This window comes from Heterodontus francisci, chromosome 43, assembly GCF_036365525.1.
Source record: "Heterodontus francisci isolate sHetFra1 chromosome 43, sHetFra1.hap1, whole genome shotgun sequence".
Classification (NCBI taxonomy): domain Eukaryota; kingdom Metazoa; phylum Chordata; class Chondrichthyes; order Heterodontiformes; family Heterodontidae; genus Heterodontus; species Heterodontus francisci.
Window position 1 is genome coordinate 22800632 of NC_090413.1, and position 27235 is coordinate 22827866.

At 46.0% G+C, this 27235-nt stretch overlaps 1 protein-coding gene across 5 annotated transcripts in view; it reads right to left on the minus strand.

Annotated features, from left to right (window-relative positions):
• Positions 1-27235, minus strand: part of zgc:158403 (tetratricopeptide repeat protein 39A) — a 59999-nt gene that overhangs the window by 7928 nt on the left and 24836 nt on the right. For 3 of the 5 annotated variants that reach the window (XM_068021140.1, XM_068021142.1, XM_068021143.1), the window contains exons 4-14: positions 25767-25843; positions 21069-21136; positions 18113-18177; positions 16775-16874; positions 15932-15997; positions 13454-13562; positions 10157-10224; positions 5817-5876; positions 3485-3646; positions 1470-1561; positions 502-622 (exon numbers count right to left, since the gene is read on the minus strand). In XM_068021140.1, the coding sequence (XP_067877241.1) occupies positions 502-622; positions 1470-1561; positions 3485-3646; positions 5817-5876; positions 10157-10224; positions 13454-13562; positions 15932-15997; positions 16775-16874; positions 18113-18177; positions 21069-21136; positions 25767-25843 (988 nt within the window). Of the gene's footprint in view, positions 1-501; positions 623-1469; positions 1562-3353; positions 3448-3484; positions 3647-5816; positions 5877-10156; positions 10225-13453; positions 13563-15931; positions 15998-16774; positions 16875-18112; positions 18178-21068; positions 21137-25766; positions 25844-27235 lie in introns of those variants that run through there. The other 2 variants (XM_068021141.1, XM_068021144.1) reach the window with 2 other exon arrangements.

Sequence of the window (27235 nt, forward strand, 5' to 3'; positions counted from 1 at the left end):
CTGCCTTTCTGTGGTAGCGAATTCCACAGGCTCACCACTCACTGGGTGAAGAAATTTCTCCTCATCTCAGTAACAGAAACAGCAAAGGCACACCCTGCCCATTCGATCGAGCAAAGTCCTCCTCACTAACAGCTAGGGACTTGTGCCAAAATTGGGAGAGCCGTCCCACAGACTAGTCAAGCAACAGCCTGACATAGTCATACTCACCAAATCATACCTCACAGACAACATCTCACACTCCTCCATCACATCCCATGAACGAATAAAACAAAAATGTAGCTTCTCGCGGTCTTTCCCTGCTCCTACGATCTACACAATTATAACCCGATGTAAAGGTGTCAACCTAAACACTACTTCCTTCCCTATCCCGCTCTTGCTGTTTTCAAATTGGGACGTGGGCCTTGCACCACGTTTCCTGCATTAAAAAGGTGGCTTACTTGTAAGGAGACATTTAAGTTATATTCGCTACATGATTGTGGAGGGTTTGGGTGTGGGACTCACCAATGCTGGCACTGGCAGCCTTACAGCATCATTGGATTTATATCTCCTGGCTTTTCTTATAGCAAACTTCTCAGTGGGAGGAGACTTTCCAGCAATCTTCTGCTTCAGCAGGGGTACTTGTCTGCAACAGAGAGAAAAAAGAACGGACTGGTGGATTCTCAATAAAAATAAACATACACAAGATATTACAGAGTCAGGTTAATGAAAAACTGCACTGAAGCTACAAATTGTAGACTTGAATCTTTTACTCTCTGCACTCACTGTGCAATCAGTTTTAACCAGGTTATAGAAACTGCGACACAGTAAGACGACCAAGCTCGACCGTGTTCACCTTATACCACCCTGATAGTCGCACGACACAATAATGGAATTGTTCACTAATCACAGTAAATCAGTCTCTATCAATCAGTCTACAACAGATACAGACATGACAAGAAAAGTCCCAATTGCGGACAGCTTGGACAGCCATAGCCTCAAATCATCTTTTTCCTCCCGAACGCCTTGCACTTACCACACGTCAATGTCTCAAATTACTCAAGCACTGGATTCCAAAAGAAATTTAATTTATCTCGTGTATTTAAGCCACGCAAGTTGATTACCCAAGTGCAGCAAGGTAGGATGCAATGAGCCCAGAGTACTCCCAATACGTCAGATAATACACCTGACGCCGATGCTAATGCCACATCCGCTTAGTCCATCAAACCACGCCCCGTGTGGAGTCACCCTGCATATTTCTCCTATGGAGCTGGAGCTGAATCTAAACCAGTTACCATAGTGAACCACTCGCCTGGATCAACTTGGTCAACTCCCCCAACAAACTTCAAAATTTACAAAGCACGGTTGGCCAGCACCCCGAGGGCAGATTGTGGATGCGCAAGTATATGGGGATGTGAAAATCTGCGGAGAGGAAATCACTTACTTTCTAAGTAGCATGGGAGGGGGAAATTTTCCCAAAGAATTTGACCCACCTGAACAGTTCAACTTCATTGTCTCCAAAGGGTTTAGATTCATGTGCTGGTAACATACTCAGATATGCTGCTTTCATGTAGACGTACATAGCCTAAAGGACGAGAGAAGAAACCAGCTCAACTGGTTGACTGCAATTCATTGTAGGACAAGTCTTACAGGACAAGTCTTTCTGAGAGATGTGATAAGCTGCAAATAAATAGCTGGATAAATGTGCATTTTTTTTTTTATTCCTTCCACTCACAGGACCTCATCAGAATTAAGGCCTCAAACTAATTTTGCTCTGTATTGATGTTTCTCGAAGGTGCTTTGATTCTCAGTGACATGTTGGATATGTAAACATTGTTGAAGTAAAACAGAAAAAAGAACTTTGAAATGATAGTGTTAAAACCATGTGGCTAAAAGCTATTTGACTGCGGAGGCCATAACATTTGAGTCTGATCTTGTTCTCACGAGGCGTCTACACTTTACAGCATGAGTCGCACTTGCCCTCCCACTCTCCCCTCGTATGACTAATAGCCAAGCTTTCCGTCCTTACCCAGTCTATGTCCCACAACAATGTGGTTGGTTCTGAACAACCCTCTGTAAGTGGTCTAGCAAGCCACACAGTTGTTATCAAGCCATTACAAAGGGTGGTTAAAAAATGGCAGCCCTGCCATCATCTTCTTAGGGCAACTGGAGACTGGCAATAAATGTCAGCCTTTTTCGCAATGCCCATATACCAAGAATAATCCTTTTAAAAATAGCCAAGGTCCAATTCCCATCAGTAGGTCTGATGTTCTGTAGGATACATTTGCTGAGTCATGTTTCCTTCGTAAATTATGCAGACAATCAAGTTAAATATATTAGAAGAAGTTAACATCATCATCTCCCCATAGCCTTAGACCAGAAGAGAAGCAGATTGGACGGGCGGATATGACTTAGGTCCTTGTATACTAGAGTTGCCAACCCTCCCGGATTATTCTGGAGTCTCTAAGGATTGAAAACAAATCTCCAGGACAATACTAGGGGGGGGGAAAAACTCGGGATAAATGTAATAGGGCATCAAAAGAGTGCTTTTTTCCCCATTTTTTGAACACTTTCATTCATTAGTTATTCAATATTGGAGACAGGGAAAAGGACTCTTTCAGAACAGTCAAGATAAATCCCATTGAGTGTGAGATTGTTCTCTTCCCAATTGGCAGTGGGAAGGCAGCGTGCCTGAAGAATGGACCAGTGATGGGAGTTTGGAGGTGGGAGGTCACATGACAAAACCTCCAGGAATACACACAAGCAGAGTTGGCAACACCAGATCTGCCCTTCCAGCCGTGCCGTTCAACTGGGACTCGGGGCCTTCTTCCATTGCAGAATGTTGAAGGAACCGGAATTCAGTGCTGGACTGTCTCGCTTATCCAGCTTCCCTGCAGTTGCGAGGGCCCCTTTTGAAGTGGAACTATTGTTACAGCTTTCTCTCTCTTTCCCCCCCCATGGGTAAGTACTGGCTCTCTACTTGAGAACTGTTCACATTGCATAGAGTTACAAACAATTCACAGCACGGAAACAGACCATTTGGCCCAACTAGTCCGTGCCAGTGTTTCTGCTCCACATGAGCTTCCTCCCAATCTCCTCCTTCTAAAACCATCAGCATATCCTTTTCCTTTCTCCCTTATATGTTTATCTAGCTTCCCCTTAAATGTATCTGTACTCGTCATCTCAACCCCTCCCTGTGGTAGTGAGTTCCACATTCTCACCACTATCTGGGTAAAGAGGTTTCTTCTGAATTCCCTACAGATTTATCAGTGACTATCTTATATTCACTGCCTCTAATTTTGGACTCCCCCATAAGTGGAAACATCTCTACGTCAAAACTATCAAAACCTTTCATAATTTTAAAGACCGCTACTTACATAGAGACCTCATTATAATCAGGTGTGGGGAACCTCTGTCCCATCATTCTGTGACGAAGGGTGTTCAGCATTCCAGAGGGCAGCCCTTAAACAGAAACCCTCAGCCATGCCACCATTAGCGTGTCCCTCACCTTAGACCAGCGGTTCTCTTTGCTGAGGAGGTCTGCATAGAAGTAGGCCACTTTCCACAACTGCTTGTAGGTGAAGCACCACATCAGCTCCCAGTAGCACATGTGGTGGAACTGCTTCCAGGCTTGCTGTGCAGCACACCCTTCCTCAAACCTTCCGATTGCCTGTGTCAAACACACAGCAGAAGTTACTGTACTGTACAGCTCCTCTGGCTTCACACAGGGTGAAATCACGCTGATATTAGTAACAAGCACGTCCGTTTGCTCGTTCTGAAGTTACTCCATTTTAACAAACGCTCCTAACCCATTTAACATATACAAGTAGAAGGGAAGACGGATGGAAGAACGGAGTTCCATAACTTTTGAAATTTTGGGAAAGCATGACTTGGACATGGTGCGATGGAGGTCGCTTTCAGGACAGCTGCAGCGAGGGTTAGGGAGTGTAGGAGGGGGATCTCGGAGCAAGAATGAAATGTTCACAGCAGCATTGAGCACAGCAAGATTAAAATAAAGGTTTTGACAGACGGAGGCAAGAATTACATAGAATGGACCCCACAGAAACAGGCCATTCGGCCCAAGACATGCCTCTTCCCACCTCTCTTCATCTAATCCTACCTGCAGATCATTCTATTCTCCCCTTATGTACATAGCTAGCTTCCTCTTAAAGGCCTCAAATACACCTTGTGGTAGCAAGTTCCAAGTTCTTACCACTCTTTAGGTCAAGAAACGTTTCTCCTGAATTCCCTATTGGATTTATTCGTGACTATCTTATATTTATGACCTCTCGTTCTTCCCCACGTCTACCCTATCGAGCTTTCATGATTTTAAAGACCATTATCAGGTCACCCCCCTCAGCCTTCTCTTTTCTAAAGCCTCAGCCTATTCCTGATAGTTATGATGCTGCTTATGAGAAAAGGTGCTAATGAAAAGATATTTGACATTCCACATCACAAACAAAACAGCACTGGCTCTTCTAATCGTTAGGTGCAGCTTCCCATGTTCCCTCCTCTGGGGAAAAAAAACTTGTATTTATGTAGCACTTTTCACAACCACAGAACCTCTTTTCCATTGAACCCCAGAACAATTACGGCACAGAAAGAGGCCATTCAGCCCGTCGTGTCCGTGCCGGCTGAAAAAACTAGCCGCCCAATTTAATCCCTGCTTCCAGCACCTGGTCCATAGCCTTGCCGGTTACAGCACTTCAGATGCAGGTCCAGGTGCTTGTTAAGAGAATTGAGGGTTTCTGCCTCCACCACCGATCCGGGCAGTGAATTCCAGACACCCACCACCCTCTGGGTGAAAAAGCCTTTCCTCATGTCCCCTCTAATTCTTCTACCAATCACCTTAAATCTGTGCCCCCTGGTAATTGACCTCTCCACCGGGGGAAACAGGTCCTTCCTGCCTACACTATCTAGGCCCCTCATAATTTTGTACACCTCGATTAAGTCACTCCTCAGCCTCCTCTGTTCTAAGGAAAACAACCCTAGCCTATCCAATCTTTCCTCATAGCTGCAACTTTCAAGCCCTGGCAACATTCTTGTAAATCTCCTTTGTACTGTCTCCAGAGCAATTATGTCCTTCCGGTAATGTGGTGACCAGAACTGTATGCAATAGTCCAACTGTGGCCCAACCAGCGTTTTATACAGTTCCAGCATTACATCCCTGCTTTTGTATTCTATACCTCGGCCAGTAAAGGAAAGCATTCCATATGCCTTCTTCACCACTCTATCTACCTGTCCTGCTACTTTCAGGGACCTGTGGACATGCACTCCAAGGTCTCTCACTTCTTCTACCCCTCTCAATATCCTCCCATTTATTGTGTATTCCCTCGCTTTCTTTGCCCTTTATTTATTTATTTGTTTATCTACCCCTTTATTTACATCCAATGAAGTACTTCTGGTGTGTCATCACTGTTGTAATATAGGAAATGCGGCAGGCAATGTTTGCACAGCAAGCTCCCACAAACATCAACATGATAATGACCAGATAACCTGTTTTACTGATGTTGATTGCAGCATCAAAATGGCCCGGACACCGGGGAGAACTTACCTACTCTTCTCTGCAATTATGCCACAGGATCTTTTACATCCTCCCGAGACAGCAGATAGGGCCTCTGTTTAACATCCGAAAGAGGGCACCTCCAACAGTGCAGCACTCCTTCAGTACTACACTGGAGTGTCAGCCTTGGGTTTTTTTTTGTGCTCAAATCTCTGGAGTGGGACTTGAAACTATAACCTTCTGAGTCAAGAGATGAGAATGCTACCCACTGAGCCACGGGCACAGAAAGGAACCAACTCCAACAACAGACAGTCAGCCTCCCAGGAAGGGTTCTTACCTCATCAAGGTTCCCTTTGATTTCTTCAATTCTTCCTGAAAAGAAGAGGAATATTGCACCCTGCAAAAAAAAAGCATCAGGATTCGATTAGCAAATCAGAAAGTTGCCAACTCTGATTGGCCGTATTCCTGGAGGTGTATCACATGACCTCCTGCCTCCAACTGCCCCACCCAGTCAAACAGCCTCCCAGTCATCTCCAATATTTTTATACCCAATTAACAAAAGCACAAAAAAAAACAATTTTCTTTTTCCCACGCCTGTATGACTCTTCTCCAGGATTGCTCGCAGCTATGCCTAGGAAATGCAGGTCAATCCCTGAAAGTTGGCAACTCGAACAAATCAATACTTGCTTCCAATAAAACAGGGATGGTGCGCGTGTGAAGACAGAACAAGACTCAGCTGTGAGGACTTCCATGCTCAAAGAAGCCTGCCAAAGTTCACTGCCTGGACTCACACCTGAGAAACAACAGCTTGGGCAAGGTAACAGAGGGTAGCGCCACATAGACTATCAGTGTGTTATTGGATTACTGTTAATTAGGAGGGGCAGAGTTACCACTATTTACTATTAATTACCAGTGCAGTTTCTGTGAGTTACTATTGGTGGAATCAAAGCTTCTGCCACCTCTCATTCCTCTTTATGAACTGTTCCTCCACCTTCACTTTGGGTTGTGTTCCCTGGAATTTCAAACGTTAAGGGGTGATTTGATCACTTTTCAAGATATTAAGGGAAAGCGATAGGGTGGCTAGAGAGCGAAGCTACTTCTGCTGGTTGGGGAGTCTAGGACTAGGGGATATAATCTAAAGATCAGAGGCAGACCTTGCAGAAGTGAAATCTCAATCGCCACACAGTGGTAGAAGTTTGGAACTCTCTTCCACAAATGGCAATTGATGCTAGATCAATTGTTCATTTCAAACCCGAGATCGCTAGATTTTGTTAGCCAAAGGTATTAAGCGATATGGGGCAAAGGCGGATATATGGAGTTAGATTGCAGATCAGCCTTAAATGGCGAAGCAGGCTCGACGGGCTGAATGGCCTCCCCCTGTTCCTGTGTTCACCCTCTTCTCTGCCCCTGGGTGGCCTCCTGGTTCTGGCAGCTTCTCGCCCAACAGTTGCTGGCATCAGAATCCCAAGCAGGAAGTGATCCACACGGGAAAAGACTCTGTAGATGGTGATATGTTAGTGATGGGAAGAGGAGGGGGAGATGTACAAGGGCTGTTAAAGTGGCCACATGAGATCCTCAAGAGAATATCCGCATCAGTGTGGCCCAACTGACACTTGCAGGGCAAGAAATGTTTGTCCCCAGAAAGAGTCAATGCCTCAAGGAAGGAGGCTTGGTCACTTAGCACAGATCTCGCCCTGGGCTTACTCCATACTTGAACAAGCAGAGGAGTATTAGACTGTCAACCAGAGCTAATATTTCTGCAATCAACCACCCCCTCTCCCCACCCCCAGCATAAAATGGTGCTGAAAGGTGCTTTGGTCTTGACATCAACCCAAAAACCCCATGACAGTCAGTGAAAGACGCGGGGTTTTAAACTGCTTTCAGGACCCAACTTGCCACGGCCAGATTATTTCCACATCAAATGTCCTGGGCATAACAACGGTTGGCAAAAAATAATTTAAGCGTTGCAGGTATGACAAGTCATCCATGGATTTAACTCAGGGCTACAGATAGACGGCACAGCGTTATGGAACAGTTACTCAGACGAGCAGGAAGCCCAGCTTGAATTGGAGCCTTCAAGTTGCTGCCGAGGTTTGGTTATTCCTTTTCGACAAAAGCTGCCACTTTGTGTAGCAGTCCTGTTGAGGACGGTAACAATGGTGAGAAATAGGGTCGTGTGATACTCGCAGCTCTCCTGGTTTATGATGGGTAAAGGCATTGTGTGTGTGTTAAACCACATAGACTAGAAAGCCTGAAGGTTTCATTCACATTATGCACTGCCTTAACCTATCTCTGCCAGAGCAGACAAACAGTGTCCATACTGAGAGCCGAAGGAGGGCTCTCAACACTGACCACTATCCTTCGGAAAACTGTGTGCGTGCTTGCTTAAGTAAATGCCAGCATTTGTGCATGCATGTCTACACGGCAGCATGTGTGTGCACCGCATGGACACCAAGTGAGGACATGATTGTGCTATATATTCGATGTAATTCTATGAGTTCAGAATCAGGCCATTTGGCCCAAACAGTCCATGCCAGCATTTATTCTCCATTTCGAGCCTCCTCCCATAGTGGCGCAGTGGTTAGCACCGGAGCCTCACAGCTCCAGGGACCCAGGTTCGATTCTGGGTACTGCCAGTGCGGAGTTTGCAAGTTCTCCCTGTGACCGCGTGGGTTTTCGCCGGGTGCTCCGGTTTCCTCCCACAGCCAAAGACGTGCAGGTAATAGGTAAATTGGCCATTGTAAATTACCCCCAGTGTAGGTAGGTGGTAGGGAATATGGGATTACTGTAGGGTTAGTATAAATGGGTGGTTGATGGTCGGCACAGACTCGGTGGGCCGAAGGGCCTGTTTCGGTGCTGTATCTCTGAATAAAATAAAATAAAATAACTCTCCCCCAATATCTCTTGTGTTTAATCTAGCTTCCCCTTAAATGCTATTCGCCCCAACCACTCCCTGTGGTCGCAAGTTCAACAGTTTCACCACTGTCTGGGTAAAGATGTTCCTTCTGAATTTCTTGGTGACTATCTTCTATTGATAGCCTCCAGTTTTGCTCTTCCCCACAAGTGGAAACGCTCTCCGTGTCCATTCTATCAAAACTTTTCATGATAGTATTATTGTAATAGATCATCCCACTGCCTTCCCCTTTTCAAGAGAAAAGAGACCCAGCCTGTTCATCCTTTCCCGATAGGTATAGCCGCAGTGCTCATGCTCGCTATATTAAAAAGACCCACCAGCATTCCCTATCTGGCTTATGTTTAAAAGATTTGAGGTGCATGAGGGCTCTCAGTACCTGCTGAATTATACACCCCAAACCACCACCAATTTAACATGAGGAGGAGAAGCAACAGCAACAAGAGGCAAAACTTTTTTTTAAAAAGCGCAGTGAGTGGTTAAGATTTGGAGTGCACTGCCTGAGAGTGTGGTGGAGGCAGATTCAAATAAGGCCTTCAAAAGGGAATTGGATAATTACCTGACAGGAAAAAAATTGCAGGGCTACAGGGAAAAGGCAGGGGAGTGGCACTAGGTGAGTTGCTCTTACAGAGGGCCAGCACGGACATGACAGGCCGAATGGCCTCCTTCTGGGCTGTAAACATTCTATGATCCTACGTACAGAATATTCAAGTTCTCTCGTGGCAGCAGGTTAGCAGGAACGATGCAGTTCAGTGACAAATTGAACTCATGTTGCACATTCCAACTTCTATTATCAAACCTCACAAATCTATTTGTGTTCAGTTAAAGAAAAACACCTTGCATCAGCACGTGGGCGTCGCACACCCTTACAGACATAAAACAGAGAAAGAGGGAGAGAGCGCATGAGACAAGCAATTCAGGAGTTTGGACCTGCGCCTGAAACATACACTCAATTCACTGCCCTCTAATTCACTTCTGAAATTGATCAAGGAATCATAAAGACCTGGGGTTGAACTTTTTCCCTGATTATGGGGGCATGTACGAAGGGGAGTGGGCACAGAAATTTACCATTTACCTGGAGATGGGATGGGGGACCGCCAATTAGTTAATGGCCTAGTGAGGCTTATTGTCAGAGGCCAACTGGAATTTTCCCAGTGGTCCTGCTGGCTCCCCAAGGTGCCGGGGACTAGGCCAACTGCATGGAGGCGGCTTCCTGGCAGCAGATCAGGGCAGGGGGGTGTGGGCGGGTGACCAGAGCTCCAGCCAGGCTATGAGGCTCTTCCCTGCCTGCCTGGCCACAGCTGTAGCCACAGGAAACCATGTAGAGGGGCTCCCCATCCACAATGGTGGCCTGGCTGCTGAGTCCATTTTTTTTTCCCCGTTTAAAAAGTTGGAGAGAGGATGTCTGAAAATGGAAGCTCTCGCTCTCTCTCTCTCTCTCTCTTGTCTGAACTGCGGGCTACTGCTCCTTCAGTGCTGGAAGGCCTCCTACTGACCCTTCAGCTTCGAGAACCCGCCCACGGTCCTCAATTGGATGGCGTGCGTGCCCTCTGGCCGCTAATTCGCCAATTCGGGGAAAATCACTGCCGGGTGACTGTTTCCCACAAAGTGTGGGGTCGTGACCCGTTTGGGGTCCCAGCCCAAAACCCAAAACACTGCCCCTACGCTACCACAGGACGTATCTGGGTAATGGCCAAACCCCAAATTACATCAATGAATAGCCACGGCTTAAACATAATAAACAAAAAGGGAGATGCGTCTCCTACCTTGGGATAGCGAGTGAGGTAGGGCTGAAGCAGAACCACTGCATCGGTGATATCCTCCTCTCCTGTTCCTAAAGCCAAGAGGAAACAAGCAGCATAAAAACAGCGTTTCAGAGTCTGGATACTTGCAGCTACAAGTGACCCCCCACATAATTAAAGGGGAAGAGTCAGGGCACTCCTTAGCACTGCCTCTGAGTAGGAATTCACCGTGGATGTAGCCCGCAGGAAGCAAGTTGCATCCTACAATCCACCTGGAGAGGGAAAACGCCATACAAAAAAAAAAACAAACAGCTGGCTATCCAGTTGGGAAAAGTCAAGATCCATTAAATAAAGCTGCTAATTATATATCAATAAGCATAACTGCACCTCCTAAACCCCCAACCTCTATCACCTAGAAGGACAGGGGCAGCAGACACATGGGAAGACCACCACCTCCAGGTTCTCCAATTCACACACCATCCCAACCTATATCACCGTTCCTTCATTATCACTGGGTCAAAAACCTGGAACTCCCTTCCTAACAGCACTGCGCACCTACACCTCACAGACTGCAGCGGTTCAAGAAGGCGGCTCACCACCACCTCCCCAAGGGTAATTAGGGATGGGCAATAAATGCTGGCCTTGTCAGTGGCACTCACATCCCGAGAATGAAGTTTAAAAAGCAATAAAAGTTGCTTCACTAATGGTTTTCACGAATGTGACACAGGCAAAGGATTCAAATAGCACAGGAAAGACGACAAAATTTGGGAGTTAGGTCAAACGTCTTCCTCACACAACAATTGAATCATGTCATAAATTAGCAGGAGGGATAACTGCGTTGAGCAGTAGAAATAGGAGCAGGGTGGACTAGCGGGTTAATTCCACAATCCTGTGTGGAATTTATGCTCAAACAGAACACGGGTCAGAGGTCAAACACAGGTCAGAGACTAAGCATGGGATTGCAGAATTAACCTTTTGATGTGTTTCTGGAGAGGCAAGGGATTGAGGGATACGGAGAGGCGAGGGATTGAGGGATACGGAGAGGCGAGGGATTGAAACAGAAGAGTGGTTGCCTTGCATGTCCTTTCCCTGTTCTTAACGCTTTTTTTTGTAATTTTTATTTGAAGCACTAATTAATTTTCAGATTGCAATATCCGATTCTAGGGATTGTGCTGAATATACAGTTTCTACAACCAACATCATACTTTGGAATGCTTAAAGGAATATATTCCAGAAGTAGCCTCTCTCCTGCAGAACTCAATTGTTTTCTGCAGGTTCACATTGACAGTAACTGGTTTAACAGGCAAACCCATTCATTTGCAGCAGAGGCAATCAGGAGTGGAAATCCTGGATGATTTTCACTGCCCTTTATCTCTGACCCCTTGACACTTGACCTCTGACCTGCAGTCCATTCCAGTGTAGCTTCCCCACTGGGAACACAGGATTGCGGAATTAACCCTCTAGTTGCCTCTGGCACCCATTTCTACTGGTCAATGTCGTGACCACCCCCCCCCCCCCGCTAATTTATTAACAATTCTATTGTTATTCGTGAGAAAAAGTTCCACATGGCTGGCTTTAACTCTCATTTCCGGTTTTGACTTCTGTCCCCTGGTATTTGAACACTTTGCCTGTGTCACTGCACCAGTTGTTGCACCTACACCATTGACCTGGGTGAGATGAAACAAGGGCAGAGAGGTCAAACTCAGGTCCATCCTGGTCGCTATCACTACATGCAGGACAGGAAACTACCCTCCGATCTATCAGTCTGTCCCACACAATTGTAGTGCTTGTGCATCATAATATACACCCAAAGCCATGTGATCTCCTCATAAGAGGCAAGAAACTGGATACGAACCCAGGCTAATTTGGAAAAACAAAAAAATCTGGGAAATTCCTCTCCGACCCCAAGGTGATGGGAATTGGTCCAGGAGTCACAGGTTCAACTATGAGAAGTTTTTTTTTGGAGCAATAGAAACATAGAAAATAGGAGGAGTAGGCCATTCGGCCCTTCGAGCCTGCTCCGCAATTCATTATGATCATGGCTGATCATCCAACTCAGTAACCTGTTCCCGCTTTCCCCCCATACCCTTTGATCCCTTTCGCCCAAAGAGCTATATCTAACTCCTTCTTGAAAACATACAATGTTTTGGCCTCAACTGCTTTCTGTGGTAGCGAATTCCACAGGCTCACCACTCTCTGGGTGAAGTAATTTCTCCTCATCTCAGTCCTGAAAGGTTTACCCCGTATCCTTAGACTATGACCCTTGGTTCTGGACTCCCCCACCATCGGGAACATCCTTCCTGCATCTACCCTGTCAAGTCCTGTTAGAATTTTATACGTTTCTATGAGATACCCCGTCACTCTTCTGAACTCCAGCGAATATAATCCTAACCGACTCAATCTTTCCTCATACGTCAGTCCCGCCATCCCAGGAATCAGTCTGGTAAACCGTCGCTGTACTCCCTCTATAGCAAGAACATCCTTCCTCAGATAAAGAGACCAAAACTGCACACAATATTCCAGGTGTGGCCTCACCAAGGCCCTGTATAATTGCAACAAGACATCCCTGCTCCTGTACTCGAATCCTCTCGCTATGAAGGCCAACATACCATTTGCCTTTTTTACCACCTGTTGAAAGAGGGTTCAGTTGGGCAGGTGTTAATTGCCCAGTTTCTTCAAGGAGAGATTACATAAACTAGGCTGGTTTTCTCTGGAATATAGGTTAGGGGTTGATTGAGGTTTTTAAGACCCTAGGGGAGGCAGTGGCATAGTGATAATGTCGCTGGACTAGTAACCCAGAGTCCCAGGCTTACACTCTGGGGACATGGGTTCAAATCCTGCCACTGAATTTGAATTCAATTAATAAATCTGGAATTAAAGTCGATTGTTGTAAAAACCCATCTTGTTCACTAATGTCCTTGAGGGAAGGAAATCTGCCGTCCTTACCTGGTCTGGCCTACATGTGACTCTAGACCCACAGCAATGTGGTTGACTCCTAAATGGCCTAGCAAGCCCCTCAGTTGTCAAGAGCAATCAGGGATGGGCAACGAATGCTGGCCTTGCCAGTGACGTGAAAGAATTAAAAAAGGATATGAACCAAGGTGGATGAAGTTAGGGTGCAGATTGGCCATTATCTTGTTGAATAGCAGAACAGGCTGGAAGGGCTGAATGGTCTGTTGCTGTGTTCTCAGCTGTCAGTAGAAGTTGACACAGGAGGGCTAAGGAAGAGAGACAAGGGGAGAAGATCCCTGAAGAAGTATCTCCCCTATGAAGACCAGAGTCTGACTCAAACAAATCTTTCAGCAATCCTTTATCGCTTACCAAGTATGAAAGTGAGGAAGGTATAATAACACAGCAACAGCATAACACACAGAATCTCTCGAAGGTTGGGCACCAGCACTCCATCATGTAACTGGGACAGACCATACTCCTGTTGGAAAATGCATCAAAAACATCAGTTTGAGAGCACAGTGAGTTTGAGTCGTTGAGTTTGATCTATAGCGGTTGAGCTACCAGCAACAACAATTTGCATTTATGTAGCGCCTTTAACGTAGTAAAATGTCCCGTCACTTCACAGGAGCTTTACCAAACAAAATTTGACACCGAGCCACATAAGCAGATATTAGGAGAGGTGACCAAACGCTTGGTAGGTTGTAAGGAGCTTTTGAAGAGACAGAGGTAGAGGGGCGGAGAGGTTTAGGGAGGGACTTCCAGAGCACAGGGCCCAGGCAGCTGAAGGCACGGCCACCAATGATGGAGCGATTAAAATCAGGAATGCACAAGAGGCCAGAATTAGAGGAAGGTGGAGATCTGGCTGTGTTTTTCAGTGCATTGTACTGCAGGAGCTGCCTGACACTCAAATCACCACTTGTAGCAAAGCATTCTATTTCCAAATAACCCTTTACCTGAAAACATTCCCTCCAACCTCCCACTTTATGCTTCTGGCACTAATTCAGAGTTTCTGCTCACCTTTCCTCATTACCATTTTACTGGCAAATGAATATTATCGTTCAAAATTTAAATCTCTCAAACCTTTTCATAATAGAGCCCAGCACAGAACAGGCACTCATTTTATATCACGTCAGTAAACATGTGCTAGACAATGCCACATTCATTCATTATTACATGATTTATTACACATCAATTAGCCAGGCCAATCACGATTCAGACTGACTGACAAAGAAAGCGACAAGATCAGTTTCACACTGGTATACAAAATAACAAGGTACGTGCCGATTGGAATATCAGTTCATAAAACATACAGCAGAGAGGAGGCCATTTGGCCCTTTGTGCTTGTGCTGGCTCTTTGAAAGAGCTCTCCAATTAGTCCCACTCTCCCGCTCTTTCCCACAACCCTGCAAACGCTTCCCTTCCAAGTATTGATCCAATTCCCTTCTGAAAGTTACTACTGAATCTGCTTTCAGACAATACGTTCCTGATCATAAATACTCACTGCATAAAAACATTCCCCCTCATCTCATGTCTGGTCCTTTTGCCAATTTAAAGGTGGTCACTCATTGGTCAGAGTAAAAGACCTACATTCCCTCCATTGCCTCATCTGTCTCTTGAACAAGTCAAAGGTTTTCGCCTCCACTAACCTCCACAAAGAATACGCCATCGGTCAATCTTTGTATCCATCCTAAGCTTTCCTTTCACCGGTTGTCGCCCATGTCCCTTCTTCACGTGTCCTGGCATACCCTGGATTACCACTCTAGATTCACCATTAAATACTGTGTGTGCTTCTATAAAAGGTCCCTTCTCTATCACCTCCTTTCAAGGCAAGAGCAGCAGAAGGTCATCTTGTCCTCGGGCCTCAATTATTTACTGTCTATATTAATGACTTGGAGAAGGGGGCAGAATGTAATATATCCAAATTTGTAGACTACAAATGGGAGGGCATGTTGTGATGAGGGCATAAGGAATCTGCAAAGGGATACAGATAGGTGGAGTGAGTGGGCAAAAACTTGGCAGATGGAATTTAATGTAGGAAAGTGTGAGGTCATGCACTTTGGTAGGAAGAATCAAAAGGCAGACTATTATTTAAATGGAGAGAGACTCCAAGAAAGTGCGGCGCAGAGGCATCTGGGTGTTCTTATGCATGAAACACAAAACGTTAGCATGCAGGTTCAGCAAGTAATTAAGAAGGCAAATGGAATTTTGGCCTTTATTGCTAAGGGGTTGGAGTTTAAAAATAGGGAAGTCTTGTTACAAGTGCATAGGCGTTGGTGAGGCCGCACCTGGAGTACTGTGTACAGTTTTGGTCCCTGTATTTAAGAAAGGATGTATTGGCATTGGAGGCAGTTCAAAAGAGATTCTCTAGGCTGATTCCTGGGATGAATTATCAAGAATAGCTAAACAGGTTAGGCCTTTATTCATTACAGTTTAGAAGAATGAGGGGTGATCTTATTGAAACGTACAAGATTCTGAGGGGGCTTGACAGGGTAGATGTTGAGAAGAATGTTTCCACTAGTGGGTGAATCTCTAACTAGGGGACATAGTTACAGAACAAGGGGACACTCATTTAAAACTGAGATGCGAAGGAATTTCTTCTCTCAGAGGGTAGTGAATGTCTGGAATTCTCTACCCCAGAGAGTTGTGGAGGCTAGATCACTGAAAGTATTTAAAGAGGAGGTAGATAGATTTTTGAAATATCGGGGAGTTGAGGGCTATGAGGAGCTGGCATGAAAGAGGAGTTGAAGTCTGGGGCAGATCAGCCATGATCTTACTGAACGGTGGGGCAGGCTTGAGGGGCCGAATGGCCTAATCCTGCTCCTATTTCTCACGTTCTTATGTCCCTACCTTGTCACCAGAGAAGCCAGCAAACTCCAACAACTTTAGGATCCGTGTGGGGAACAATGACAATGTCTAAGGACAAAACAAAAGACAAGTCAAAAAAAAAAATTCTTTAAAAATCTCAAGTGACAGAAACCGCCAAGTTCTCAAGCTCTAGCTTACGCTGTTGAATGACCAGGCTACTGGGAATGGCCCTTTCACAAATGGCTGGTTAACACGGCTATGCAACTTTACACTGTTTTAATGTTTACTGTCCACCTTCCCAGGTGAAGGATGCCATGGATGGGGAATGGAAGATTTTCTGGTAATCAGGCGATAGCTCCCTGATTAGGGACAGCATGGATTAGATGCAGACTAAAGCCCCCTGTACTCTGCCCCAAAAATGTGATGCATCCCTTCCCTCAGAAGAGGGCCTCCTACAGCACCTGTGTGGTACATTTCCAAACCATTCTAATGGCTTCTCAATGAGATTGCAGATTTTTTTGCTCAGTTATGGATACTTTTGTGCTATGAGGCCATTACAATTAGAAATTGAGCTTAGAGCCAGGACACGGGCTTCAAAAAGAGTGCAAAAGGATCTCTTACATCCACCTGGGAGGGCAGACAAAAACCTCAGTTCAACATCTCATCTGAAAGGTGACACCTCTGACAGCGCGGCACTCCCTCAGTACTGCACTGTAAGTATCACCTCAGATTTTGCACTTAAGTCTCCAGGGTGAGTCTTGAACCCTTCACCTTCTGACTCCAAGGTTACCCACTGAGCCACAGAGAAGCTACAATGCTTTCCCTTTGCAATGAGCCTCTCCTTTTTTTTAAAAAAAAAAACAAGCCATTCCTAGTCCGTCTTACCAGGTTAAATGCTCCGATTCCTAAAGAAACACCTCCTTCTAAATGCGAGTGATTCGGTCCTTTGCTGAAGAGGTTCGACTGCAAAAAATTGTGGAGTTCCCTGTCAACAACAAAGGAAAACCGGGTCTGTCAGGCTCACAAAGTTAAGACCTCAAGTGAGACGGGAGATCAGCGGAAATGTGAGACCCCCCCCACATAGCAGTTGCAGGGCGGCACAGTGGCGCAGTGGTTAGCACCGCAGCCTCACAGCTCCAGCAACCCAGGTTCGGTTCTGGGTACTGCCTGTGTGGAGTTTGCAAGTTCTCCCTGTGACTGCGTGGGTTTCCACCGGGTGCTCCAGTTTCCCCCCACAGCCAAAGATCTGCAGGTTGATAGGTAAATTGGCCATTGTAAATTGCCCCTAGTGTAGGTAGGTGGTAGGGAATATAGGGATTACTGTAGGATTAGTATAAATGGGTGGTTGATGGTTGGCATGGATTCGGTGGGCCGAAGGGCCTGTTTCAGTGCTGTATCTCTCTATGACTCTATAGCTGTGGGCGTGGGACATACTCTAGCAAAAACAGCTGAGGCAGTTAACTCCTTGGGAAAAAAAAAAGAGTTGGATAAATATCTGCTTGGGAATGAAATATAGGGATTGATGAAGCTGATCAAGTATTCGCAATAAAACAGTTGTCTGAGGTGAGGCTGGAAGTAGCGGTGTTGTCTGTTTAGAAGGAAAGAATTTGTATTTATATTCCGTCTTTCACAATCTCAGGATGCTCACAGCCATCAAATGCGCTACCCAGTGGTTCAAGAAGGTGGCCTTGAGAGGGCAACTAAAAATGGGCAATAAATGCCAGCCTTGCCAGCAACACCCACATTCCCAGATGGAATTAAAAACTTAGCCTCTGCCAGTGGTTCAGGGAAATGATCCAGTGAGTAACTGGGCTCTACAGAGCAGCAAGGTCCCCTGCCCTATGTCTGGACCATACTGAGTTAACTGATCTCACTAGGGGCAGGATACTACAATTAGCATCCCAAGTGACAAGTTCCATGTTCTCACCACTTTCTGGGTAAAAGGAGTTTCTCCTGAATTCCCTATTGGATTTATTTGTGATTATCTCATACTTATGGCCCCTAGTTCTGGTCTCGCCCGCTAGTTGAAACACCATATAGCGCTGTTAACATAGTAAAGTGTCCTAGGGCTCTTAACAGGAGTGACTATCAGATTTTAAAAATGACAAGAGTCAAAGAAGTCATTGAGACTGGGACCCAAGCAGAAGGAGCGATGAACTTCAGCAGTAGGAGAGGAAGGAGGAAAATTACAAATGAAAGATTGGAACAAAAATCTGAACTCACTTGTAAATCATGAAGCTGTTCCTGACTTTAATCCCACCTTTGATGAAACTGACCATGTTCTCATCCTGGAAGCACAAGGAAAGGCCACATTTCAACACCAACCGTGCTGTTTCAGCATTAATACGTACAAAAGAACAACGTGCATCATAATTTAGAAGATAGGATTATCGCATTAGGAACTGGGCAGTACAAAAGGTTTGAACAATGGTCTTGGGTCCTAGCTCCTGGGTTAAAATCCATCCCATCGAATGTGCTGCTTGTAGTTTAGGGCCACATATGAAATGGCTTTAGTGTTTTCAACCAAGTTCTTAATGGGCACAGTGGGCAAAAACAAAACGAAAAACTGCTGGTAGCACCTCACCATTACCTGGGAGTGCTCAAGACACTCCCTAAAGTGGAAAAGTGTTCTACTCTCGAGCACTAACATCCCACACCCATGGGTACAAAAATAAATCCACCAAAATATCAGATTAGAGCAAAAACGTCACTGCTATATTACACATTCAAAGATAGGTGTTTTATATGATTGCATAGTTTATGATAATTGGGATGATGTGCTGTTTATAAAGGACATGATGGTTTTCCATTCAATCCACAGTGAATGTTTCTGCTGCCGAGGTAGAACAGTATCCCTCTGAAGCCACGACTGTTGTTAAGTAAGCCTAGCCACAGGTCAGAATGTTTGGTCGGGGGACTTGGCAAATTGTAAAGTGTGTTTAAGTTTGGCTCCAGATCAGAAGCACCCAGCCCTGTGTGAGTGGGTGAGTTCCTCTTCTCCTCAGATTTTTTTTATTCATTCATGGGATGTGGGTGTCACTGGCCAGGCCACCATTTATTGCCCATCCCTAATTGCCCTTGAGAAGGTGGTGGTGAGCTGCCTTCTTGAACCGCTACAGTCCATGTGGTGTAGGTATACCCACAGTGCTGTTAGGAAGGGAGTTCCAGGATTTTGACCCAGCGACAGTGAAGGAACGGCGATATAGTTCCAAGTCAGGATAGTGTGTGACTTGGAGGGGAACTTGCAGGTGGTGGTGTTCCCATGCATTTGCTGCCCTTGTCCTTCTAGTTGGTAGAATCGGGTTTGGAAGGTGCTGTCGAAGGAGCCTTGGTGCGTTGCTGCAGTGCATCTTGTAGATGGTACACACTGCTGCCACTGTGCGTCGGTGGTGGAGGGAGTGAATGTTTGTAGATGGGGTGCCAATCAAGTGGGCTGCTTTGTCCTGGATGGTGTCGATCTTCTTGAGTGTTGTTGGAGCTGCACCCATCCAGGCAAGTGGAGAGTATTCCATCACACTCCTGACTTGTGCCTTGTAGATGATGGACAGGCTTTGGGGAGTCAGGAGATTTGTTACTCGCTGCAGGATTCCTAGCCTCTGACCTGCTCTTGTAGCCACGGTATTTATATGGCTACTCCAGTTCAGTTTCTGGTCAATGGTAGCCCCGAAGATGTTGACAGTGGGGAATTCAGCGATGGTAATGCTGTTGAATGTCAAGGGAAGATGGTTAGATTCTCTCTTGTTGGAGATGGTCATTGCCTGGCACTTGTGTGGCGCGAATGTTACTTGCCACTTATCAGCCCAAGCCTGGATATTGTCCAGGTCTTGCTGCATTTCTACAATGGCTGCTTCAGTATCTGAGGAGTCGCGAATGGTGCCGAACATTGTGCAATCATCAGCGAACATCCCCACTTCTGACCTAATGATTGAAGGAAGATCATCGATGAAGCAGCTGAAGATGGTTGGGCCCAGGACACTACTCTGAGGAACTCCTGCAGTGATGTCCTGGAGCTCAGAAGATTGACCTCCAACAACCACAACCATCTTCCTTTGCGCTAGGTGTGTCTCCAGCCAGCAGAGAGTTTTCCCCCTGATTCCCATTGACCTCAGTTTTGCTAGGGCTCCTTGATGCCATACTCTGTCAAATGCTGCCTTGATGTCAAGGGCAGTCACTCTCACCTCACCTCTTGAGATCTGCTCTTTAGTCCATGTTTGAACCAAGGCTGTAATGAGGTCAGGAGCTGAGTGGCCCTGGCGGAACCCAAACTGAGTGTCACTGAGCAGGTTATTGCTAAGCAAGTGCCGCTTGATGGCACTGTTGATGACACCTTCCATCACTTTACTGATGATTGAGAGTAGGCTGATGGGGCGGTAATTGGCCGGGTTGGACTTGTCCTGCTTTTTGTATACAGGACATACCTGGGCAATTTTCCACATTGCAGGGTAGATGCCAGTGTTGTAGCTGTACTGGAACAGCTTGGCTAGGGGCGCAGCAAGTTCTGAAGCACAGGTCTTCAGTACTATTGCCGGAATATTGTCAGGGCCCATCGCTTTTGCAGTATCCAGTGCCTTCAGTCGTTTCTTGATATCGCGCGGAGTGAATCGAATTGGCTGAAATCTGGCATCTGTGTGATGCTGGGGACTTCAGGAGGAGACCGAGATGGATCATCAACTTGGCACTTCTGGCTGAAGATTGTTGCATCTACAGGAGAGTGTGATGGACCAAAAGTGCATTAAATATATCTTTAAAAGAATGAACTTGCATTTATATAGCACCTTTCACAACCTCAGGATGTCCCAAAGAGGTTTACAGCCAAATGAAGCATTCTGGAAGTGTAGTCACTGTTGTAATGTAGGAAATGCAGCAGCCAATTTGTGCACAGCAAGCTCCCACAAACAGCAGTGTGATAATGACCGGATAGATGTTGTTTAAGGGATTAATATTGGCCAGGACACTGGGGAAAACTCTTCAAATAGTAGCCATGGGATAGTTTACATCCACCTGAGAGGGCAGACGGGACCTTTATAAATAGAGAAATATTTAAGCAGGCAATGTTAATAAAGGTAAGGTCTAATGCTGACATTTTCGCTGGGTTCAGAGCAGTGACATAGCTGATAGTTAAAGGACGATAAGTGAAAAGAAAAAGCCACTTTATCTGATAATGATTGTCCATGCTTACCTGTAAAAAGGTGAGGGCAGCTCTCTGCAGTAAACACTCCGCATAGCATACCTCTGCGTGAACCTCCTCTGTAAAACAAACCAAGGCATAAAGTCAGGCAGGTGTGATTAACCCTTTCAGTCCTGTGTTTGCCAGTTATATTGTAAATATAGCAAGTTTGTCTCGACATGGGTACAGTAGAGTCATGGTTGGGTTCCAATCGCAATGAGGCATTTTTTTGCGGAATGGTTAATTCATGGGCGACCACCTTGATAATGATCGGAGAAGCTACCGACGGCCTCAAGAACCCAAACTGGTTCATCAATGCCCTTCAGGGAAGGGAACTACCATCCCTAACTGCTCTGGACTACCAGTGGCTCCAGTCACACATTACATTACTTCTCCATGCCCTGTGAAATTAGTTGCCCAGCTGTAAGACCAATCATTCGCAGCAGTTCAAGGAAGCAAGTGGCTCATCGCCATCTTCTCATCTCCAAAAGGGATAAATGCCAGTCTTGCTAGTGTTGCCCACAACCGAAGAACAAATAGAAAAAACACCTGGGCTCTGGTATTTTCATGGCCTTTGTTTCTTTAAATGAGTATGTATCACCACAGTAACACATAGTAAGTGTAGCAACTCCTAGGATTAGCCATGGGATATCGCACTATGACAGGCTAATCACTTATCCTCATCGAGAATGACGCACATTGTTTGTAATGACGGAGCAGGCTTAAGGGGTGGTCAGGCCTTCTCCTACTCCTATTTCTTGGTTCGGTGTTGAATGGGGAAGATTTACTCTATTGAAAACATACTATACCTGACCTAGAGAGTGCTTGTTGCCAATGTTGGAGCCAATTTGTTTCCCAGCAGTGATATCTACCCATCCTGACGAGCAGAAAAATTCACTAAAACAATTTCTTTAAATAAAAAATTGACTTTCTATCTTCCCATCAACAATTTTCTTATTTTTTTTTATTCATTCATGGGATGTGGGCGTCGGTGGCCAGGCCACCATTTATTGCCCATCCCTAATTGCCCTTGAGAAGGTGGTGGTGAGCTGCCTTCTTGAACCGCTGCAGTCCATGTGGGGTAGGTACCCCCACAGTGCTGTTAGGAAGGGAGTTCCAGGATTTTGACCCAGCGACAGTGAAGGAACGACGATATAGTTCCAAGTCAGGATGGTGTGTGGCTTGGAGGGGAACTTGCAGGTGGTGGTGTTCCCATGCATCTGCTGCCCTTGTCCTTCTAGTTGGTAGAATCGGGTTTGGAAGGTGCTGTCGAAGGAGCCTTGGTGCGTTGCTGCAGTGCATCTTGTAGATGGTGCACACTGCTGCCACTGTGCGTCGGTGGTAGAGGGAGTGAATGTTTGTGGATGGGATGCCAATCAAGTGGGCTGCTTTGTCCTGGATGGTGTCGAGCTTCTTGAGTGTTGTTGGAGCTGCACCCATCCAGGCAAGTGGAGAGTATTCCATCACACTCCTGACTTGTGCCTTGTAGATGGTGGACAGGCTTTGGGGAGTCAGGAGGTGAGTTACTCGCGCAGGATTCCTAGCCTCTGACCTGCTCTTGTAGCCACGGTATTTATATGGTTACCGCAGTTCAGTTTCTGGTTAATGGTAGCCCCTAGGATGTTGATAGTGGGGGATTCAGCGATGGTAATGCCATTGAATGTCAAGGGGAGATGGCTAGATTCTCTCTTGTTGGAGATGGTCATTGCCTGGCACTTGTGTGGCGTGAATGTTACTTGCCACTTATCAGCCCAAGCCTGGATATTGTCCAGGTCTTGCTGCATTTGAGACGGACTGCTTCAGTATCTGAGGAGTCACGAATGGTGCTGAACATTGTGCAATCATCAGCGAACATCCCCACTTCTGACCTTATGATTGAAGGAAGGTCATTGATGAAGCAGCTGATGATGGTTGGGCCTAGGACATTACCCTGAGGAACTCCTGCAGTGATGTCCTTGGGGTTCAGATAATTGACCTCCAACAACCACAACCATCCTCCTTTGCTCTAGGTATGACTCCAGCCAGCAGAGGGTTTTCCCCCTGATTCCCATTGACCCTAGTTTTGCTAGGGCTGCTTGATGCCATACTCAGTCAAATGCGGCCTTGAGGTCAAAGGGCAGTCACTCTTCCCCCACCACCCACCCCCGCAAAAGATGTCCATTCTTGCTGGGTAACGGTTTCCAGTCACCCTCCAATACCTTGTCCAAGTAGTCAGGTGAACTCAGACAGCAAAGTTCAACAGGCTATGCGACTGCAGAGGGCATCACAGCCAAGCCTGATCTTGTCCCCATCTACTCCTGTCACACTACCAGCAGGTGTCACTGGACAGCCAACAAGAGCAGGAACCCTGGCTGATGGGTTAGGGAGAGTCCAGAGGCCAAGTATATTGCTCTGACTGCTGGCCAAGCCGTGATGAGTTAACGCAGTACAAACAGTGGATCAAATCTGACATTCATGGACTTTAATAAATTCATATAAAAAAAAATTGAAAGGGCAACTTCTTCATGGAAAGTTATTTCGGACAGAGGTTTTTTTGGCAGAGGAGGAGGAACTGAGAATTATAGAATGAAACAGTGCAGAAGGAGGCCATTCGGCCCATCATGCCTCTGACAGAAGAGCTATCAATGTTGTCTCCCCCACTGTCACAGCCCACCTGCTGTTGAAACCCTCATTCGTGCTTTTACCGCCTCTAGACTTGATTATTCCAATGCTCTCCTGGCCCGCTTCCAATCTTCCACCTTCCATAAATTTGACTTCATCCAAAACTCTATCCCAACTCCCGTGCAGTGCTGTGGGACATTTTGCTATGTTAACAGGCGCTGTTTAAATGCAAGCTGTTGTTGGGGCAATCCCAACCGACAAGAACTGACTGATGATGCATTTTAACACAGCTTTCATCATTGAAATGCGTTCTTGGAAAAAAAACAAAATGAAGAGAGTGGCCCTTTAAAAAAAAAAAATCACACTGTGGCCCTCTAAAAACACGCCTTTCGTGAACATAAACAGCTGGCTGATGAAGTAGGGAGTATACGCCACAGACCATGCCAGCATAGCAAAGAAGATTGGAAATAGAGGGAATGATGCAGAAAAAAAGATTTGATTGCAATTCTGAGCTGTCCCAATAGCTGAGTGGGTGAATACACTACCCAGAGCCACACAGACCAGGGAGGTCCCAGTTGTGGAATACACTATACGATATAAAGGGGTAGAGGTTAAGCTACAGTTGTGTCAAGCACTTAAGGAGTAACTGTGTTTAATTCTGGCACCACTCCACAGGAAGGATATATTGGCTTTAGAGTGGGTTTACAAGAAAGATTCCAGGGTTCAAGGGTCAAACTATGACAACAGGTTGCATCGACCAGGCTTGTATTCCCCGGAGTATAGATGATTAAGGGATGATCTAATTGAGGATCAATCATAAGATGATTAAAGGTTTTGATATAGAGTGGCTAGAGAGAAATTATTTCCTCCAATGGGAGAGTCCAGAACAAGGGGGCATAACCTTAACATCAGAGCTCGGCCATTCAGGGGTGATGTCAGGAAGCACTTCTTCACACAAAGGGTAGTGGAAATCTGGAACTCTCTCCCCCAAATAGAGTTGAGGCTGTAAATTTTTTGGAAATTTCAATTAGGCAACAGTACAGCTCAGAAACAGGCCATTCAGCCCAACCAGTCCACGCCAGTGTCTACTCTCCACACGAGCCTCCTCTCATCTCTCTTCGTCTCCCCCCATCAACATATCCTTCGATTCCTTTCTCCCTGATGTGTTTATCTAACTTTCCTGTAAATGCAGCTATACTATTAAGGATTACAGAACCAAGGCGGGTCAATGTTGAACTACTACGATGAGCTAATTGAATGGCGGAAGAGACTCGAGGGGCTGAATGGCCTCCTCCTGTTCCTGTCAGCCTACCTGGTCCCAAGAAGGTTCCCAATCTGTGCTGGAGTTTGCTAATCAGGTGGACCAGCGATAACAGGTGAAGAAATGGCCTCAGCTTCCCTGGATAGAGCATGTTGGGTGAAGGCTGAATCGTCCTCAGCTGTGAAGCTCTTCACAATTGAGTACACTTGTCAACAGTAACTTTCTAGGCTCCCACACAACGTTTAACCAAGGCCACTCTGGCCAGGAAGCGGAAACAACCAGCGATTGTAGAACCTCACCCCGAGCAGAGCAGGAGAGCGGAGCAGAAAGTTAGTTGTGAATGAAAACAGGAAAGTGGGGAGCTCAGAATGCTCAGACAAAAGCATAAAGGAATATCCACAGTGGTGAAAGGGAGATATGATGGGCTAGCACAGACAAGATGAGCCGAAGAGCCTCCTTTTCCACTCCTCCAATTCTGACCTCTTGTGCATCCCCAGATTTCATCGCTCTACCATTGGCGGCCGTGCCTTCAGCTGCCTGGACCCTAAGCTCGGGAATTCCCTCCCTGAACCTCTCCACCTCGCTCTCCTCCTTTAAGACACTCCTTAAAACCTACCTCTTTGACTAAAGTCTTTTGGTCATTTGCCTCAATATCTCCTTTCGTGGCTCAGTGTCAAATTTTGTTCGATAAACACTCCTGTGAAACACCTTGGGATGTTTTTACCATGATAACGCACTATCTATATACAAGTTGTCATCAACTTGTATCAGCAGTAATGAATCTAATGAAATCAATGTCTTTATCTCCGAGGTTTTGTTTTTTTTTTGCCGAGGGCACTAACACAAACCTTCTGTGAAGTGGTCACCGGCCGGTTTGTTCACAAGACTTGAGAGCGAACCAACGACGGTCGACTTCTTCCGAAACCTGTTGGGAACAAGCGGTTGATTAGGGTAGATTATCCGGTTGGGCACTCTTGACGTTGGAGTGTTGCCAGCCACAAGCGCACATCGGGGAAAACCGCTCGCCCGCAACCCGTGAGATGAATGGATGGAAGACACAGGCTGCATGACCGCACGGTCCAGCCAGGCTGGGTGAATGCAGGAGGGGCAATGGACCCCTAAAGTTCCCAGTATAAGATGGCATGCAGGACTAAAGTGAAGGGCTCCTTCAAAGAGCTGACACAGGCATGACGGGCTGAAAGGCCTTCTTCTGAGCTGTATTATTCTATGGAGTGAAGATCATTGCACAAGTCATCGGCAATACACATACTGGCAATCTCACTGAGAGGCACTGTAAGGATGCCAGGTGTGGGTAGGGCCAATTGATTGGACGTCGCACAAGGCGTTCTTCTGAGGTAGTGGTTGGGCCTGTTGCTGCAGTAGAGCGAAGGGACCTAACAAAAGGTGGAAGCTCCTGCATCCTCCTATCCTCGACATGCTTTAAAACCCAACCTTAGTGTCGTCTAAACACTACTCCATAAATGTTTCCGTTCCTACTCTCCACAAGCTTGCCAGGCCTCCGGCACTTTGTGTCTTGGCCTTTCAGTTAGGCTTCTCAATGAAATACAATGGTCATGCATGAGGAATGGACACTTTGCTGAGGTACCAGAAAATGACCAGGCAGCTATGGAACTGTAGCCTGGCTGGAACATGTTCCAGATGGAGTCAAACTTTTTGGAGAAGCTAAAAGCCACTGCTCCCTCAGAACAGGAGTCTCAAGATCAGTGGGTCAGTTTTCCAAAATCAGCATTCACAGCCATTCCCATCGGGAATTTGGGTACGGATTTTCTGTCCATTAATTGTGATACCTACTCCCATCAGGCAAATCTCCAGAACCATCACTGAACAAAACTCACAAGGATACACCCATCTCCCTTCAACTTTTACCAAAGTTATTCTATCACAAATCAGCAAACTATTCTGAACTCACTCGGAGATCAAGTTGAATTAAATCAAAGTTGGTTTAGCTGGGAGACACATTGATAGAGAATAACTCTCCCCCAACCTACACAGGATAACAAAGGACACTCTGTCTGTTCTATGGTCAGCATTCCGCAAACTTATTGAGGCTGTATAATCTCACCACCCTTTCACCCTTTATTAGGCCTTCATTATTTCTGGAGTTTTAATTGATTGTCGGAGTAGTGAAATGGCAGCACTGGGGAATTAAACATTTTTAACACTCTTAAGCCACGAGCACTCCCAAATCAGGTACAGCACAGGTTAGATACAGTATAGAACTCCCCCTACACTGACCCATCCCAAATCAGGTACAGCACAGGTTAGATACAGTATAGAACTCCCCCTACACTGACCC